General features: G+C 34.5%; 2 protein-coding genes and 1 long non-coding RNA gene across 3 annotated transcripts in view; 1 reads left to right on the top strand and 2 right to left on the bottom strand.

The window, feature by feature from the left end:
* Window positions 1–6,550, top strand: part of LOC149781994 (uncharacterized) — a 56,144-nt gene extending 49,594 nt beyond the window's left edge. Inside the window, exon 2 of the long non-coding RNA XR_016414193.1 lies at window positions 6,145–6,550. This is a non-coding gene — a long non-coding RNA (uncharacterized LOC149781994). The remainder of the gene's footprint in view (window positions 1–6,144) is intronic.
* On the bottom strand, window positions 5,014–10,868 carry LOC149781993 (uncharacterized). The gene is made up of 3 exons (XM_089933398.1): window positions 8,674–10,868; window positions 7,504–7,536; window positions 5,014–6,377 (listed from the first exon to the last, which is right to left on the bottom strand). Exons 1-3 carry the CDS (start codon window positions 8,708–8,710, stop codon window positions 6,106–6,108), a joined length of 342 nt encoding a protein of 113 aa, XP_089789524.1. The 5' UTR covers window positions 8,711–10,868; the 3' UTR covers window positions 5,014–6,105.
* A 3,048-nt stretch (window positions 10,869–13,916) lies between these two features.
* The window catches only part of LOC149781992 (plasminogen-like), a 34,535-nt gene continuing 30,081 nt past the window's right edge, over window positions 13,917–18,370 (bottom strand). The window contains exons 8-10 of the mRNA XM_089933396.1: window positions 17,699–17,908; window positions 16,968–17,222; window positions 13,917–14,360 (exon numbers count right to left, since the gene is read on the bottom strand). Of these exons, the coding sequence (XP_089789522.1) occupies window positions 14,287–14,360; window positions 16,968–17,222; window positions 17,699–17,908 (539 nt within the window). The 3' untranslated portion in view covers window positions 13,917–14,286. The remainder of the gene's footprint in view (window positions 14,361–16,967; window positions 17,223–17,698; window positions 17,909–18,370) is intronic.

The following is an 18,370-nucleotide window of genomic DNA, read 5'->3' as shown; positions in this document are numbered from 1 at the left end:
AATTGATGCGATCGTTTCATCTTGACTGCAAAAAGTCAAATGACTACATGTTAAACATCATGGGTCACTTTATATCCATGACAGACCAGGGTCTGTCTTGCCTTCCACTATTCATTTCAATCTCTTTGAATCAGAATAGACCTGGCATAAAACGTAAGTGTCTCTTGGTTCTAGAATAAGAACATACACTCATGCACTCATACATTCACACATACAATAGGGGTAAAAAGGGTTTCTGAGTTTTAATTGATGTTGGCAATTGAAATACTATCTCTTTTCGAGAGAAATGGGTGGACCTGAAAAGGGCCTTTGGGTATTTGCTTGTTTAAATCAACTTTAACTGCCTTAAGCCTTTGCCACGGCCAAGGCTTACGTCTGGTTTTGCCTCCTGTCGATGACGTTTTGGTAGAAATCACTAAGGGTGGTACGACAGGCGTAGTCAGAGGATTGGGTTGTTTAGCTTGGGAAGGTCTTATTCTCTTCGGTCTTAATAAAGAAGTCTGATACATTTGTTTCAGACTTCTTAACTCTGCTAAAATGTCTAAAAGTACCGTGACCGTTTGACTTTCACTACCTTGTTTCTTCGTTGCTTCTTCTTCCTGTCGTTTCCTTTTTGCGTCTTCTTCTAGCTATTGTTGATGAAGAAAAGTGTGTTCTGCTTCCTTTTGCTGCTGCATAAATTTCTCCAATTCTTCTTTCTGTCTCTGTTTGAAATGATCAGCGAGTGGTAAAGAAGGAGAAGGTACTGGCAAAGGTACCGGAACAAATTCTTGCGAGGTAAGAAAATCCACAAAATCCCAATTAAAAGTAGCCTCTTCTGGAAGTAGGTCTGTGTTAACTTGGGTAGTCGCTGCTATTTCATCTCTTATCGTCTCCACGACCGGTGCACCCCAATTCATTGTCTTCTTAGTTTCCGTCATGATTGAAAACGGTGTCGCATGGACTGACTGCACACAGACGCTAGCGCCTCTATATAGGGGATGTGACGTCACAGACTGCTCTTTTCGGATTGGACGAATGACTTCGTCTGGTGACTGAATTTTGTAACGCGTGTTTGGATTGGTCAACAAACTCAATCCGTTTCGATCCTCAGTCGCCCCTATAAATAACAGCAGTTTGCTGCATTCCTTCACCTGTTCTCGTCACAAACATGTGGACCGACGTAGAATCCTCTGTTCTCGTATCGTCAATGCTGTTCCGTACGGACTTACCCATGTATGTCAGATTATCGTGGACCATTGTCAGGATGACGGATACAAACGTTTGGAAAAGAAGAATTTATGTGGAGAGACAAAGCTGTTTAAAGAGAGTTATGATCTACGGACCAGAAATCAGACAAAGTTTGAGGAAAAGAAGAAGACCAATGTCATGCTCTCTGTGTTAACGAAAAGATGTTAACATAAACCCAAAGGCCCTTTTCAGAGCCCCTCATAGGCCTCGATAAGAAATGACTATCTTGCCTCAATTTTTTTCTTCATGTTGTATTAGTGTTTATAATCCACTATATATTCCCATGTTAATTTTCCCTTGACACTAGACGGTCCCACGATATATTCCCATGTTAAATTCCCCTTGACGCTAGACAGTCCCACGATATATTCCCATGTTAAATTCCCCTTGACGCTAGACAGTCCCACGATATATTCCCCATGTTAAATTCCCCTTGACGCTAGAGAGCCCCACGATATATTCCCATGCTAAATTCCCCTTGACGCCAAGGTATCCCAGTCGTTGTCGATATGTTCCATTCCCCATTCACTCCATGTTAAATTTCCCCATGTTAAATTCCCCTTGACGCCAGGGTACAACCCCCCTAGTTTAACACTAACCTTCCCTTGACGCTAGGGTGGCCCACTATACTACTTATAATTATTCATTTAAAGTAACATTTACTAATTCATATTTTATTTTTTTTTGACGTAACTGGTGCAATGGTTATCAACATTCTGTATGCATCTTATCGTATGTAACACATGCTGCATTCAACTGTTATGATACGTATTCAGATTTAGAACATACTTTATATGCTATGGTTTCCATGAACTAACATCAGAAGTTATTTAATTAGAATATTTGCTATCCGTATAGACTACACTCTTTTAATTGTTATGCAATTTTTTTTATTCCTTTGATATATTGCGCAATTTATATCCAATATTTCTTTCATTCATTTGCAACAAAAGTCGTTCATTTCCATAAATGTTCATTGATTCAGAATAAAATTGTATGCACTTCGTGAAAAACATTAAAACCTTCAATTGATATGATTTCTTTCTAAGGGTATCATGGAATTGTGAGATATTACAATTTCATCACTGTAAGTGGATGTTCAGGACTCACGGTACGAATGATATGGAAGAATGGGTACCGTCATTGGAATTGGTGAAGATAAAATAGAGAATATTTGGGTTTGGCTGACCAGGATGTGTTGATAACGAAAGTAAGAGTTTAAAAAATATCTTTTGAGAGCTTATCCATGTTTTAACTGAAGAAAACAAAATACATTCCTTTATGACGGAATTTCAGTCCATTTAAAGATTGGAATTTGTATAATTCATTACTGAAATTAGCACCTGATTCTTTGGTGCGGAGTTGAAAACATATGTTTGGAAGATATGTAGATCCAGAAAATCAGGAGCATTTAGAAAATTCAAGTTAGTGAATTTTTAATATCATGATGTTTGCATAGGATCATCGTCCGAGCAGAATTAGCACTGTGAGTAATTCAGGTTCGCACGCAGCCATAACAGATATTGCTGAGCAGTCAGAATGAAACTAACAACGAAAAATCGCTTACGTAAAATTTAAGTATACAGTTGGCTCCTTATTTCTGATTCTCAGTACATTAATAAGTCTGTAATTTGGAATCAGGTTTATTACGTGAAAGTAAGCAATTCACTTATCAAACACTGGCAGCCAGATTATAAACTTTTCCTTAGACATGGATATTTTACAGAAAGATTAACACCATACGATCACAGTAGAGATATGTACATCGGGGTTGTAGTGCTCGGAGTTGTACATACATAAGTACGTTCCTACCTTTTCCCGTCCTTTCTCTGATCTTTTCCGACCCTTGGCTACACATACATATCAATCTATTATGGGTGGAAGGGCACTGTGCATGGTGACGGTAAGGCAGGTTTTCAAAGCTTTTTTGTATATATATAGCGTAGTACTCATTATAAAGAATCTGTCTTTCATAGTGAAATTAAGAACAAGATAGAAGATGGTGACATTCATCCCTTATTTCTTGAGACTGACAGAGTGTGCAATGTTTCATGAGACTGACAGAGTGTGCAATATCTTTCGTTATAGGGAACAATTAGCGCATCTAGCAGTTTCGACGGGAAACTCATGTTTGCAGTTCTAAACATAATGAAAATTTTAGATTTCTTTTTGGTAATGAGAAATAGATCTTTTCTAAATCCAAACTAGTTTTATATAACCTGTAATTAAAACATTTAGATGACATGTTGATGTTAGCTGCCCAAAATTGTATGTATCGATCTGTTAGTTGTTCTACGGGATTTGTTAACAATTTAAATGATACAAAACCTTGATTTCTCCATACGTAACTTAACCCAACATTTATCTAATGCAGATTTTACTTCAAGTAAACATTTAATGCAGTACAAATCATAACGAAAGTGTTTATATTGGAGAGAATGCATACGATGATTTATCTTCATAACCACTAACTATTAAGAAAACTAAACAAAAGCCCAATAGTTTATCATGTGACTTTTAATGTTGATAATTAAGAGGAATGTTTCCGCCGTATACCAGATGCAGAGGGGTACATTATTTTGACTTTCAATATACGTCTGAGGAAAAAAAGATGAGTTTTTTTCGTCTATATCAGATTTCACAAATCCCTCAATTTCACAAGCATATGTATAGATCAGTTGAATGATTTGATCGACCAGTTTCACTTGTCAATCAAAGTCAAATCTAAACTACGTATACGCTTTTTTAAGTAAATGCAGACTTTGAATAATTAACTATGGATACTAGGTTATTCTGGCCGTTGGAGAATTTTCAGTTATTGTAAAAGATGATCCTAAGTACTTATATTCATCTAAAACATCAACATCAACATTGCTTGTGTTAAATTTATATATGTATGCTTCTTTGTAGAACCAAACACGATACTTTTTGTTTTCTCTGTGCTGACTTAAGTTTCCATTTATCGCAATATCTACTACAAAATATAAAGAGTATGTCGCATGTCAACAGAATAATCTGTAACAAGTTTGGTTTTCTTAAAAGCATAATAGTATTTAACATATTTTCGTAAGACTTAAAATTTTCAGAGTTTGTATTGCTCTCAAATTTTCATTCGATTTACGTGACATTTTTATCAATTACTTCAGTGCACGCTGTTAAAATAAAAACTATGATAATTAAAAAGCGGAGCCTTCTCCTCTTATCCGAGCATATAATCTAATCCAATCTAATTACTGATGATGCACTGTGAATATGGGCAGCCCGGTCACTTGCATGGTTCGTACAATCTTTAAATGTCGTTGAAATTGAAGGTTTTCCTTGAAAACTGCTTGAATTTATATTTTTAAAAATCGGCGTTATCATTGAAAAGTCACTGAATTTGCCGAATTAGACCTTTAATTTATTAGAGGGAATACAAAATATTAAAACTGAATAAAAATATCACCTTTTAAATAAACTGTTTTGTTGTTTTCGTATGTATTGTCCAAAAATAAAAAATAAAAAATAAAGTGAGATAAAATTTTGAGGATCAGATGAGGCACACACCTGTAGTCCATATATTAACATGCAGAAGGTTCTGTCTGAAAACATTTGGAAGTCCTTGGAAACTCATGGAAAAGTATTTTTAGAAATCTCTCCAGGGCATAACTGTGCTGTGTTTTGTGCGAATCCTCACACCCTAGTCGAAGCAAAGTTTAGAAAACGGTCTACAGGATTTAATGAACAGTAGCATGGAGTTAAGTAAAAAATAAATTAAAAAACGTTATAAAGTATGAACCCGATCCATGAACAGGGGACGCAATCATTACATGATCACAGTAGTGGTTATATGTTATAGTATTTGACGAAATTAGACCAAAATGCTTTCATGCGTACTGATTAATTTATTCCAAATTTATAGCACTATTAAAAGTGTTAAGATTTTCCACCAGCTAGATAACACAGATAAAACAATTAAGCAAAAATCAACAAAATATTAATTATCCTTAAAGCCCAAACATTCTAAACAATTAAAATGAAAGACAAAAACAAACAAAACAGAAACAGGATATCAAACATGAGGCTGTATTGAAGTTAATTGGAAAGGACGCGAGGAAAGACCCAAAATAATAGTCAATGCCGGAAAGTGTGTGTGTGTGTGTGTGTGTGTGTGTGTGTGTTCAGAAGCACATGACAAAACAATAGTCAATACAGGAGAGTGTATAATTCCATTCAGATTCACACGAGTTTGAATCAATTCCTGTCATCGACATTACGTAACTACTTACTTGTAATGAATATATTCATTTTCCTTACATCAATACATACAAATGACACAGAAAAGATTTTACACTTTTCTTTCTTATTTGTAAGATTTAATGTGAGAAAGATTTTACATTCTGAAGAAGAAAAAAAAAGATGTGCAACAACTCAACACGGCCATGCTCCATGGTTATATGTGATAACAAAAAAACAAAGACTTCCGGCGAATGGCATACAGCATGGTTTTCAGATCTGAAAGTCTAAAACAATTTTTAAAATGCCATTTGCAGCAATCCAATGGCAGAAAATTAAAGTTTTGCAAAACCAGGACGTGCAAGAAGACATTAAACACTTTAAAAAATTCGAATATGGTTATTAATGAACTAGAAAAAACATTCTTTTTTGGTAATAAAGAGAAAATACAAACGATATTTCTTAAAAGTTCATCTCGCAATATTTTTTAAGTGGAAGAGAGGTATCACAGATAAGTAAATGTAACAAACAGAATGCATAACCTGTGGACTTTGTACAAGCCCCTATCTAAGTACAAAGCATATATCAAACCACATTATTACTGGTAAAAAAATTTTGTTATGCATCTAGGAAACCCATAACAGTAATCTCTACTGAATGTTATGCGACTGTATTGTAAATCAACGTCTCTCTTTGCAGTTTAAAGCAATTGTTGGCGGAGCAATTGATGGAAATTCCTGCGCCAGGATCCTCTTGGGACAAGTTGCAGACACGAGTAGCTTCGTCGAAGATGAATAGATCGCAATTCACCTCCACGAGACATTCGCGACCACATCTGATTGAGTTGCTCACTCCGGTGACATTTCTGATATTGGTGTATTTTTCACTTCCCTGCTGGCGTTGAGAAAACGTAGCTTTATCTCCACTTAGATCTGAGAAAACAATTAAAAAAAAAACAAAAAAAACCACAAAATGAGAATCAACTAAAATTATGCTGTTTTGGGGTAGAATGTTCAACAAGGTCTAGCGATTCATAATGGGCAAGATGTTTTGTGTAATCTGATTAGTTGCTAGAAGGACACCAAAATAAACAGAAGAAAGCACAGACTTTATAATTTGAGATGCATGTCTTACGGACATTAGTATTCTAAAGGACATTAGCCAACAGCCATTCACAAAACGTACGACAATAGTTGCATGCAGACTATTAAGCTTACCCCACAGCTATTCACCAAAAAAGTACGACAATAGTTATATACAAAATATTAGGCGAGGCAAACACTTACGACAGTGATTACATAGACAATGTTAGGCCTAGCCTACAATCGTTCACCGAAAAGTGCGACAGTCGATACACATATAATATTAGGCCTACCATAACAGCCATTCATCAAAAATTACCAGAGTGGTTACATACAGAATGTTAGGCCTACCCTCCAACCAGTTACAAAGAGAAAAACAATACACGTTGAATAGTAGCTCATGCGTCAGCCACAAGCGGTACAATTTCAGATGAATATCGGTTCTATGCCATTGACAAACAGTAAGGACAAATTTGCATGTACAATATTGGCTCTATAAGCCAATCATAAAAATAATAGTTACATATAGTAATTTTGACTCATCACTGAGTCACACAACTAAGTACAAAGTTCGATGCATAACCTTATCTACAGCCAATCACAAACACTGAGGCAAAATAATAATCCACATTAGAAAACGGAACACGTAAGAATCGATAAAGAGGTTATTATAAATATATGTTGACCATTTAATTCCTTAGTCGGTGTGACCTGACTTTTTGTGAATCCAGAAGAAAACTAGGATGTATAACGTGAATAAAATGAACCATTTTATCAGAAACCAAAATAAATAATTTAAAAAAATCAATTTAAAAAAAAACCAAATTAATAATAACAGCACAGAATTCATGCGCAGTCAAGTAGTATGCAGAACAGCGTGTTTCCTGAACACACATGGACCAATAACAGGCACATTTAACATATTCAAACAAAGAAACATGTTAACTGAAAGTAGAAGGAGACACAAAGAATTTACCTGCTTTAGGGGCTGTTTTCGTAACTGACGTAGCTGAAAATAAAAGTATTTTGCTTGCTTCAATAATCTCAAAGATTAAAAATGAATATTATCGGCACAATTAAGAAGAAGAAAAACAAACTTTAGAAAAAATATCAGATAAACTTAATGCATGAAGCAGTGAAAAATGTCACGCTAATACAATCAAGGAAATTCTTTCTTTCGCTATTAAAACCAGTGATGCCCAAAAAAGCAATAAAATTCCTTAAAGAAGAGAAGGATAATAGAAAACAATATGCAGATTATATATGCAGATTATGATAAGCATATCGCACTAATTTCTTTGTCAAAATGATGGTTGTTCCCAGCTTTGCTTCAACGCCGTTAGTTCGAGTGAGGTCGACTTCATGATTTGAAGGATTTTGATGACAAAGAATGACCAGCAGCGTGCATATTCGACGTTTATTTCTGAATAAAGATTTCAGGAAAATGATCTCTGAAAATGTATTAGAACGTTAAAACGTGTGTACGTGGGTATGATGGAGGGAGGAAGGGTGAAACAAAATCTAGTGATTCACGCAATAGAAGTACCCAGGAGTTGTTATGCTTAAATAATCCTTTTCAAAAAGAGTATTCGAAAGCCGTTGAGGACAATTGGTAAAAATGAAGTCAATAGTAGTTAACACCGATCAGATGATAGCTATAAGCAGATGGGATAACATATACATAGGGAAAAAGTCATAATAAGTAAACAGGGGAGTTAAATGGGATATGTCAGTTACAGTATTTATTTCCTATGTCTGTAACACGCAGATAAGAATCGGAACAACCTCGGACTTATTTGACTAAGGCGGATTGATTTCCCCATTTTGAAAAACAAAGTTAAAACAGCACAAAACAATTGCGCAAAAAATTAGTACGCAGACTTCCGTTTCCTGAACGCATATGAGCTATAAAAAACCCAGGTCAATTAAGCTATTCAGATCAATTGAAAGTAGCTTTTGAATCGTTATATTTATGTTCCAATACTTGATTTTTCATATAACAGTGACGTAGTACTTAGGTAATTCCACACATGATAGGCTTTTGTCCATGAATCAACTTTAAAAAAGGACGCATCTGCGATGTACACGATCTTTAAAAAAAATTGACGAAAAAGACATAGGACCGCGACTGACACTGCATATTTACCTGGAGCAATGGCTGTTGTTGTCACTGTGGTAGTCATCGCAACTGTAGGAGCAGTGGTAGCTGTAGATGATAATATTTTAGCATGCTTTAACAGTTGTAAAGATTAAAATTAATAACACCGACACAGATGCAGAGCAACTTTGGTTAACATCAGAATGAACCTAAGGGTTAAAGCAATATAAAATGTTCTACTAAACAAAATCAAGGGACATGCTTTCATTGGTTCATAACTATAGTGATACAAAACAGCAAATGTTCGGGGGATCTCGATACCAACATATGTCCAGCTGCGTACATATTCGTTTCTTATTTCTAAATTACCACTTTAAAAAACCCAACTCGTCTTCAAAATTTTCAGTTGTCAAAAAATCATCCATCAACAAGTGGTACTTAAAGTTTTGAGATAAAGCCCTCCATTATAAAGAGCAAATTTGCGACAATTTTCATGTTCAGATATAAAACGTACGTGTTTTTATGTTGTTTATATTGTTGAAACTTACGAGTACAATTACAACTGTTAACTTATTAGTTCTAGAATGGATCATCAACTTGGAACTTCCAGATATTACGACGACATGTACCATGCTGGGTTACATATAACAAACAAAACAAAAACAGAAGTAATAACTACCTGACTGAGAGGGTGTTAATATATGTGACTAAGACGAACATATTGTGTGTGTGTGTGTGTGTGTGTGTGTGTGTGTGTGTGTGTGTGCGCGCATGTCTATTATTTGTGTCTAGGTAATAATTAAATAATTGTTTATAATCATGCCTGCATGACTAAATAAATATGGTTAATATAGTTATTATATATGATATGCATATCTTAGCATGCAACGGCAGCAAAGCGTAATAATGGATACACGATGACATTTAGGGGTAAAGTTTTAAAAATGCAAAATAGAAAATGCATACAATCCTTCCGAAAATAAAGACTATCAATTAAATATAATTTGGTTCTGTAAAAGGACTCGTAAAAGGGCAAACCATAGTTGGCGTGAAATTTGACTACCTAGAATTGTACAGCAGAGCAAGACCTGTGAACAAAATGAAGAGAGGTCAGATGGGTCATATGGCCAGAAAATAAACGAAAGTACAAATGGATTTTTGATAGGTTAGGAACAGACACGTGATACACATGCAGATGTCAAATGTTTCGTTTGCGTTATTCAACCAAGTTTAGATACTCCACCAAGTTACTCTAAATACATCCCTTCAGGGTTCTGTGTGTACCTCAAATCGATTAAAAATGTTATAGACCAAAGGTTTACAGAGATATTGATTGGCTACAAGTGTTTTACAATTGGTTTTGTGGGATCTTAAAATTAGTAAATTAGTGTTCAACGAATTGAGACAAAAAATATGCAAGACCTATGGTGTTCACAGAAGACGATTAAATTTGGCTGAACACTGTTTAATAAATTTACGAATTTCCTTACGCTAAATACGTAATTTATTCCTCGTTAGTGCCGTATTCTTATAACAATCTTACTATCTGGATTGATGATATTTATCTTTATGTTATCGTTATTGAATTTAATCTGTACATTTTATTTTTTCCGGTATATCATTTTATGCTTGAAATCAACAATTCAACATTATTATCCTCCTGAATGTTATTTTGTAACGCTAATAGTTTGGACTCCCTTTTTATACCATCTAAACCTTTAAACAAATACACAGTGATTATGTTGCTGAATGTTGCTATGTTAAGACCTTTCATAAGTTATATGCCAATCAAGGAAATGCAATATGGTACCGAACCCGAGTGTGTTTGCCGAGGTTCAGAAATTTAGAAAGGGTTACGAGAATGATTGCTGACTGTTCTAGTTATCCCACCCGTCCGTCTCTCTCTCTCTCTCTCCGCTCTTATTTTAAGAAACGTGTTAATGAAATTATGAGTAAGCAAGATCATTTGTATTTTTGAAAGAGGACACAAAATTTATAGCAGGATACTTTGTAGAGCAAATATAAACTTCGTCTAAAAATAGGAAAATGAAATTTAAATGGGCTGCTTAAATCATATACTATCGCTGACAAACATGTGCTTGTGTGTATTGTCTTTATGACCATGTAAACACAGAAAAAAGTCCGTTATTACAAGTATATCTCAAATCGATCAGCTGTATCTCTCTCAGGGTTCACTGCGCTCCACTCCGTTATCATTTGTGAACGTGAGAAAAAAGTGTTACATCATCTGTAATTCTGTCTGAAATATGTTATCCTTCAAATTACTGTTAGCACTGTTGATATGATTTCAAATAAATCATATATGTTTTCTGTTGTACATTTCTTTGAGTTATTTTGCAGAGGTGTAAATTGTTGTTGTTGTAGTGTTTAACGCCATTTTTCAGCGCACGATAGGCTATACATGGCGGCCAGTATTAATGGTGGAGGAAGAACCCTGGAAATCCCCGGAAAGAACCACCGACCCTCGAGAAGCTACTGGTAAGCTTTCTCACATACCCACATTGGCCGAATCCGCGACTCGAACCCACGCAGACAGAGGTGAGATGGCAGTGATCCGTAACGGACAGCGCTTTAGACCACTCGGCCACTCCGGGCCCCCAGAGGTGTAAATAGTAGCATTTATATATATACTTTTTCCACGACATTTTTCATCCTGTGATGAGCTACGGGTCGCCAGTTAAACATACAGTCTGTGAGATGCAGACAGAGGTAAAAGGAACTAAGCATGATACATGCTGGGAATGATTGATGCCAAGCATCTTGATTTTAAGCTAGACTAAATCACTGTAATTATTTCTTCTCAAAAATCTATTTAAAAAATCACTATGAAAGGAGAAATGTCGAAAATGAATCTAATCGTTGATATAGAACTTAGGCAAGAACATGAAGTAACAAACAAGGTCCTCATGTAACGCTGTTCAGGAAGCTGTCAATGTGTACCATCTTAAAGCGAGGTCACCATATGCTGGAATTCATAAAGAGTTTAAATTGGGTATGTTCTATGTACAACCACATTACGAAAAGCTTTGATTTCATTATAGTGGGTTATAATAAACAGATAACCACGACTTAACGAAATGAAATAATAGCAATTTCAAGACAACTGTCATGATTAATGGTATCAGTATACACATGCTTGTTATAACCACGTGATCATGTAATATTGATTCGCTTTATTGGTTCTTTTCACAGAAGTCAAGATCGTGTACACAAATACCCACAATGCAACGCGCGCACATTCAGCCGCCATTTGCTTCCCTAACAAACCTTTCTCATTCGATAAGGATATTTACTTCATCGAAATGATACGTAGATGATACTTGAAACTAAGTGCCCCTATAACACGAAAGACAAAATATAGTAGGAAGTTCCCAGGCTTATATCGAAAGACGGAATAGTGAAGCCGAACGGCAATCATGCAAGTTACTGTCAAATAGAAATGCAGTTATTTCTAAGAGACAAATATAGTTTTTTTTTATATAAAAAAAAACAAAAAAAAAAACAACAGATTATTCTGTTTAATGTCCTCAAGATTGTCATCGTAAAATCATAAAAGAGAATTTCCGCACAATGATCTTCGGGATACAATATCAGTTACGGAATCAAAATTGTATATCATGTGTATTATGCCAGAATTTTTATGTACATTTAAATACCTTTTGCAAAAGTAGCAATTGTGCCAACGACAGCTGACAAACACATTTTTATGAGAACGGTCAAATATTGCATTTGTGGTGGAGATGATGGACGGAGGATGATAATGAATGAAAGCGATAACTTTCAAAGGTGTTGTTTCATCTTCAGTGCATTAAAACGAAACACGACTTTGTATCGAATGTCAAACCGAGTATTCTTGAAATGCTTTTAGAAATTTGAAATCATATATTAACGATGAGCTTTATAACTTGAACGATAACCATATGATTGATTTCAACCCATTAAAATTAAAAATCATTACACGCTTCCACTTGTTTCTGTCTATTTGTTCATTGGTCTGTTTATTACTGGATCTATTTGGTTATGAAAGAATAACAAATCTGGTTGAAATTACAGTGTTGTTTTATTTGAAGAAAAAAAAGTGGAAAAGTCACGTTTTCGGTATCCTGCGGTAGGCACATTTAACAGAATGTGATGTATTAGGATATCCTTACTCACAAAATGATACCTGCCTTTATAACTTTCAGAACTTTTTTTAGGAAAACAATGTTGTTAGGTGACTGTTTGCATGGCGGGAGAATCAAAACGGCAGACATGGAAGTGCACACGTTTAATGACGTTACGTGAAAACAACGGATAGTTAGGGAGTAGCGTAATTGTATATGGTGTAAACTACATTAATTTGACATTTTAATGGAATCGATGTAAATAGTATATAAATAATACTAAAAGAAACTTTTTTCTAAATAAATGGAACGAAAAATCTTGTGAGGGGAGGGGCTGGCATTCTAAGTGGGTCTACTTACTTAAAGGCTTGAAACGGTGACCATTTCATTCTCTGGAATGGATGATACATTTTTCTTTGAGCGAAAGATTTTCCCTCTGAACAGCTTTCTCTTTTCGTCGATATTTCACATTCGACTCCAGAGATTTTTCTCACCTTCACTTCCACCCCTCTCCATTTGGAAATAGTACATAGTGAAAAGAAAGTGTTGAGCTCTTAATTGGAAATGGATTTTCTTTCCAACAGTAATCAGTATTTACTTGATATTTTTGCAAATATAAATATCAAAAAGTAGAAAAACTGATATAAATAACATACTTCCGTTTGAGATATTAAAACCATCATTATTTTGGAAATTGTAATAAAAAGATTTAATACCATCTTTTGCATGTTTTTGTTTTACAAATTTCGAAATGGGACACTCTACAATGTGCAGGTATAAGATTTTCAACACTTTCTTCTTCCTTAAAGGTTTATAACACGAGTGATTAGAGATTCACTAAACGTTATAAACCACAGCAATTCATGAATACTCTCTAACTAGGAGTATCTCGTAAGGGACAAAAAATGTACATACGTGCATGCATACCATCTATAGTACTATGAGAAACTAAGCTAGTACTATGAGAAACTATGCTAGTACTATGAGAAACTAAGATAGTACTATGAGAAACTAAGATAGTACTATGAGAAACTAAGCTAGTACTATGAGAAACTAAGATAGTACTATGATAAATTTAGGTACCAAGGAGATAGAAAGGAAAAGTAAATGAAAAGAGGTAATCATGAAAACTATGCTAGAAGAAATGAAACAAAATGCAAACTAGTATTAAACAAATATCTAAATGTTTATTTATATAAGTCAGCTGAGATAAAGAGATGTATATATTATGGGATACAATGTTGCATATTATTATATTACTTTAATAGTAATTAAACCAATCATGTACCACCGAAATATATCCTTTACCATGCATGATAATTGCGTCCCACTACAATCAAAGATCATTAATGAATACTGTTCCAAGAATTTATTACGTCATATTTTCGTCGTCATTTATCTTTCTTTAGTATGGAAAAAAATCCACACGATACATTGAATAATTGTGTGATTTATCGCAACATCGAACCCCGAATTTTGTGGAAAGATGTAATTTACAAAATAATATAGTTTTTCAGTAGAGCTGGAGCTACTACAGTCATCCCAATTTAACTGGGGAGGCTGATAGAGTATGATTACCAGTCGTACACGTCCCCTCATTTACAGGAACAGCTGAAAAAGGAAAAAAAAAGAAACCAAATAATACATAGAAGATGTTTCTTTTCAAATGTTTCAGATTTATAGTTATTATTAGGATTAAAAGCATTTTCGCAGGGCAAAGGGATTTAGCCGTCAGAAAACAGTTTTCGTATTTGAAAGTGGACATGACGCGTGTAAACAGGGATTAATTAACACTGATTACTTTTGTTTGTTAAATACCGAAAGAAAACATCACAACCAACTGTTGCCATCAATACTGCCAAGTTAAGTTTCTTTTTCCCACAGGCTCATATCGCCATGTGTTTTGTACATGTTAAGAGATTTATTATTGTCAAATGTTCAATGTTTAGAAAAGAGGTACATACATTCTATTTATGGAGCTTAAAAGTAATGCGAAGTTGACGTTTCTTCCGCAAACACTGTGAGCTTTAATTTACTGCTTTTCGGCATTAGCATTTAAGTCCTCGTTGATTTCAATGTCAAGGCCATTTCATCCACTACAACACCAATGTAATCTCGTTGATTTACAGTCACTAAAGCTCTGGCATACTGTATTTAGATTATCAGATTTCTCCATTAGTTTTACTCGGTTGTATTTGAAAGATTTGACAATGTATTATTTTATTTATTGGTTTAGTTTGATTCGATTCTTGTTAAAAGTCAAATGAAAGTTCTGAAAACTTATTATCTTCAAAATATGTATCTCTGCACATTATGACTGATGTACTAAATGTTTTACTTTATATATGGCATTAAAAATCTCTTTTACTTAATGGCATAATATTTTCTGCTGGTCCCCAACTATTAAACGAATCAACATATCATTTCCATTTCACAGGTACATTCTATTTACGTTGATTCGTTTTGTCTTTAATGGCTTTTTAAATTTTTAGATATCAGCGTGTTCGTTATACAGACATAACTCTTGTTCCTTAAACATGTTCTCTATATTCCCTGCAGTCAAGAATTCTAGTTTGTAGAGGGCCGGATAAACTAAACAACTACTTGCCAAATTTAATTATTTACTTTTTAAAGTTACGACTTTAGCTGGACAGCTCCAGTGGCCTAGTGGTTAGAGCGCCCGTCTCAGATGCGGGAGGTCGTAGGTTCGATCCCCGGCCGAGTGATACCAAAGACTTACAAAATGGGTCCTAACAGCTGCCTCGCTTGGCGCTCAGCATTAAGAGGTTAGTGTTAGGACTGGTCGGCCTGGTGTCAGGATAATATGACTGGGTGGGACATCATGCTACATGTCTGCGGCATGATGGCCCAGTGTTAGACATCACTATAAACTGTCACACTGCAGACATCGTAGTGATATGACTGAAACACTGCTAAAGCTACGTTAAAAATCCAAAACATACACACACACACACATACAACTTTAGCCCTTTACAAAGATTGTTTGATAGTTTGAATGTTTCATTGATTTTTAATTTAAGCGTTCCAAATATACGAGTTTCTTTTAGGTAAAAAGAGTCTATTTACTTTCTTCCTTAGTTTGCATCTCTTTTCTACACTGATAGTTTCAACGGGGGCCATGCGTACCATTTTATCCTTCAGTTCGCTTTATTGTTTCAGTTTTGACTTAATACTAACATTATAATCTTAAGAGTTCTGTTAAAGCTTTGGACCACATTTGCCATTTGTGGCTCAGTGTGTGAAAAAATATTCAGTGTTCTCCGTTCTGAATTGATCCTTACCTTTCCTGTTGTAAAAACTAGTTTCCTTCACAAAGTTCTTTATTTTCAGATTTTCTCTCTTTAAATATTTCTCTAAAAGCATCTCCTTAAATATCTCTCGTGTGTTATTTTCACTATTCAGCCCAAGGGTATTTGTATTTCTATTCACTATTGTATTGTTATATGCATGCATATCAGCAATGTCCGGTTGCCACTCTTTAGCCACAAGATCATTTTCCATAATAAATTCAATATCTTTTTAATTGTAAAATTTACCGCGTAAACTTTAAGAGATCCTGAAGTTGTACCGTACATTAACTGAATTAAAATTTGTGTATTTACCCATATCATATCTTTCTTATGTCTTCATAGTGCACATATTTAATTATCTCGCTATCAGGGTCTATGATAATTATTTCAACGTTGTCATTATTTAATGTAATAAGCAGTTTGTATCTTGTTTTGAAAACACGGAATGTATAGTTTTTTCTTTGAAATCGACAAATTACACCCCTGTTCTTTTAAGTGTCATTTTTCAATACAATTAGCATTAACTACACGTGTATCACGTCCAAACTTGTAAACTAACAGGGATGATATCTAGATACCGAAGTTGTTGTTTTCTTTTAAGCTAGTGATATATTTATATCACATACCCTTCGAAACTAACTGAATTTAATACAACCAAACTTTGTGCCATCATGTATGATGTGCAGCAATTTTCATAATTATATATCTTTTACTCTGTTGCATTCTCTGTTTATAGGTCCTAATTGTAATCGTAATTTTTTATTTTAGAAATAATTCCATCGAGTCTGACTGATCTAGTAATTGTTTATTATTCATTTTTGGAGTATTATAATTGCAATTTTTCAATGTTTATATGCTACTTGTTTTAGTTCATTTGCGTTGGAGTCATGATAATTCTGATACTCACAAGTGCACACAAGAACATTGCAGCTTTCCCTTACTACTGCTGCGTCAGTAGTATAACACCAGGGGCTTCCGGTTCCGTCGGGGTCTCTACAGTAGTTGTTGGCGAGAGCTAGTGATCCATCAGGGAAATTAACTGCCGTAAAGCTGTGACTGTGTGGAGTTTGTGAATCCCACCGCTGACACGTTTTCCCGCTGAAAGTGCACGTGCGGTGTCCTTGGTAAGTACTGGAACTTCCAACAGTGTAACACTCGTTAACTGAAAAAATTTAAAACATCTTTTATAAAGACTACAATCAAATGATCCTTTTTTTCAGAAATAAAAAATACATATTTTGCAAAGTCCAAAATTGTTATATTCTTCTAATTATTTTACCATTAACAATCATCAAATTAATATTCCGGATACTTGCGTACCTAACATTTATTCGACGGATTAAGATCGTCGAAAATGAGCTCATTTTTGCTTTCTCATGAAAAAAAAAAAACGCCTCATAAATCATGGAGAAATTAAATGACTTACTTAACATTCTAGATTACTTAAGGCATGGATTATAGGAATAATATTTATTTTCAAGTATTGTTCGTACAATATAAAACTAACTAAAAATCTAAAATATGACGCAAGCAGGTACGTAAAATACCGTTACAGACACACATCGTCAAATCAGAATTACAATATTTTTTTACACGGATTTCCATCTTTCCCTCATAATTTAGCTGTAGAATACTTACTTCCACAGGAAATTGTGGGACTGGTCCACAAGCCAGTGGTCTGGCATAGTTGTTCTGGGCAGTGGTCATAGGAGGACACGAAGCCGGTTAAAAGACCTGCACATATATAGTTTATGATGGAGCCGGCCGTCGTCGTATAAGGGGGAATGGATTGTAGCTGTATGCATCCATTGTCAGTCATGGCCAGCAAAGTGGGTAATCCACAGTTAGCTATAATAATAATAATAATAATAATAATAATAATAATAATAATAATAATAATAATAATAATAATAATGATGATGATGATGATAATAATAATAATAATAATAACAATAATAATAGCAATAAGAAAAGGAAACAAATATATATAATTTGGAAAATGTCGACATCATGAAATGATTTTGAAGAAAAAAAAGCGTGGGAGTTGGTCACATTACAAGAATAAAGCTATATCTACATGCTTAGCTGAACTATTGCACTCGGCTGATTTGTGTCCATAGAATCTTGCAAAAGGACCAAGACAATGAATACAATTTCCATTCAATGTCAAAATGAAATTTCTTGTGAAAAAAACACTTTTTATAGTTAATTTCATAATTGTTAAGCTTTAGATCTTTTTTTATCAAAGAGTTAATAAAACAGGCACTTACAATATTGAATGCTCAAGACCTATACTTAAGTAATCAAAAC

Source organism: Sinohyriopsis cumingii, chromosome 15 (genome assembly GCF_028554795.1).
Source record: "Sinohyriopsis cumingii isolate HCF-2022 chromosome 15, ASM2855479v2, whole genome shotgun sequence".
NCBI lineage: Eukaryota > Metazoa > Mollusca > Bivalvia > Unionida > Unionidae > Sinohyriopsis > Sinohyriopsis cumingii.
The sequence above is the reverse complement of the archived record's forward strand: the minus strand, read 5'-3'. Positions and strand labels throughout refer to the sequence as shown.

Bases quoted from the DNA above. Each gene is read 5' to 3' on its own strand.
- LOC149781993 (XM_089933398.1), bottom strand. From the start codon at position 8,710: ATGACTACCACAGTGACAACAACAGCCATTGCTCCAG. The intron at 7,537-8,673 runs GTAAATATGCAG...TTTTATTTTCAG, and splicing joins AACAACAGCCATTGCTCCAG to CTACGTCAGTTACGAAAACA. The intron at 6,378-7,503 runs GTAAATTCTTTG...TTGTTTTCTCAG, and splicing joins GAAAACAGCCCCTAAAGCAG to ATCTAAGTGGAGATAAAGCT.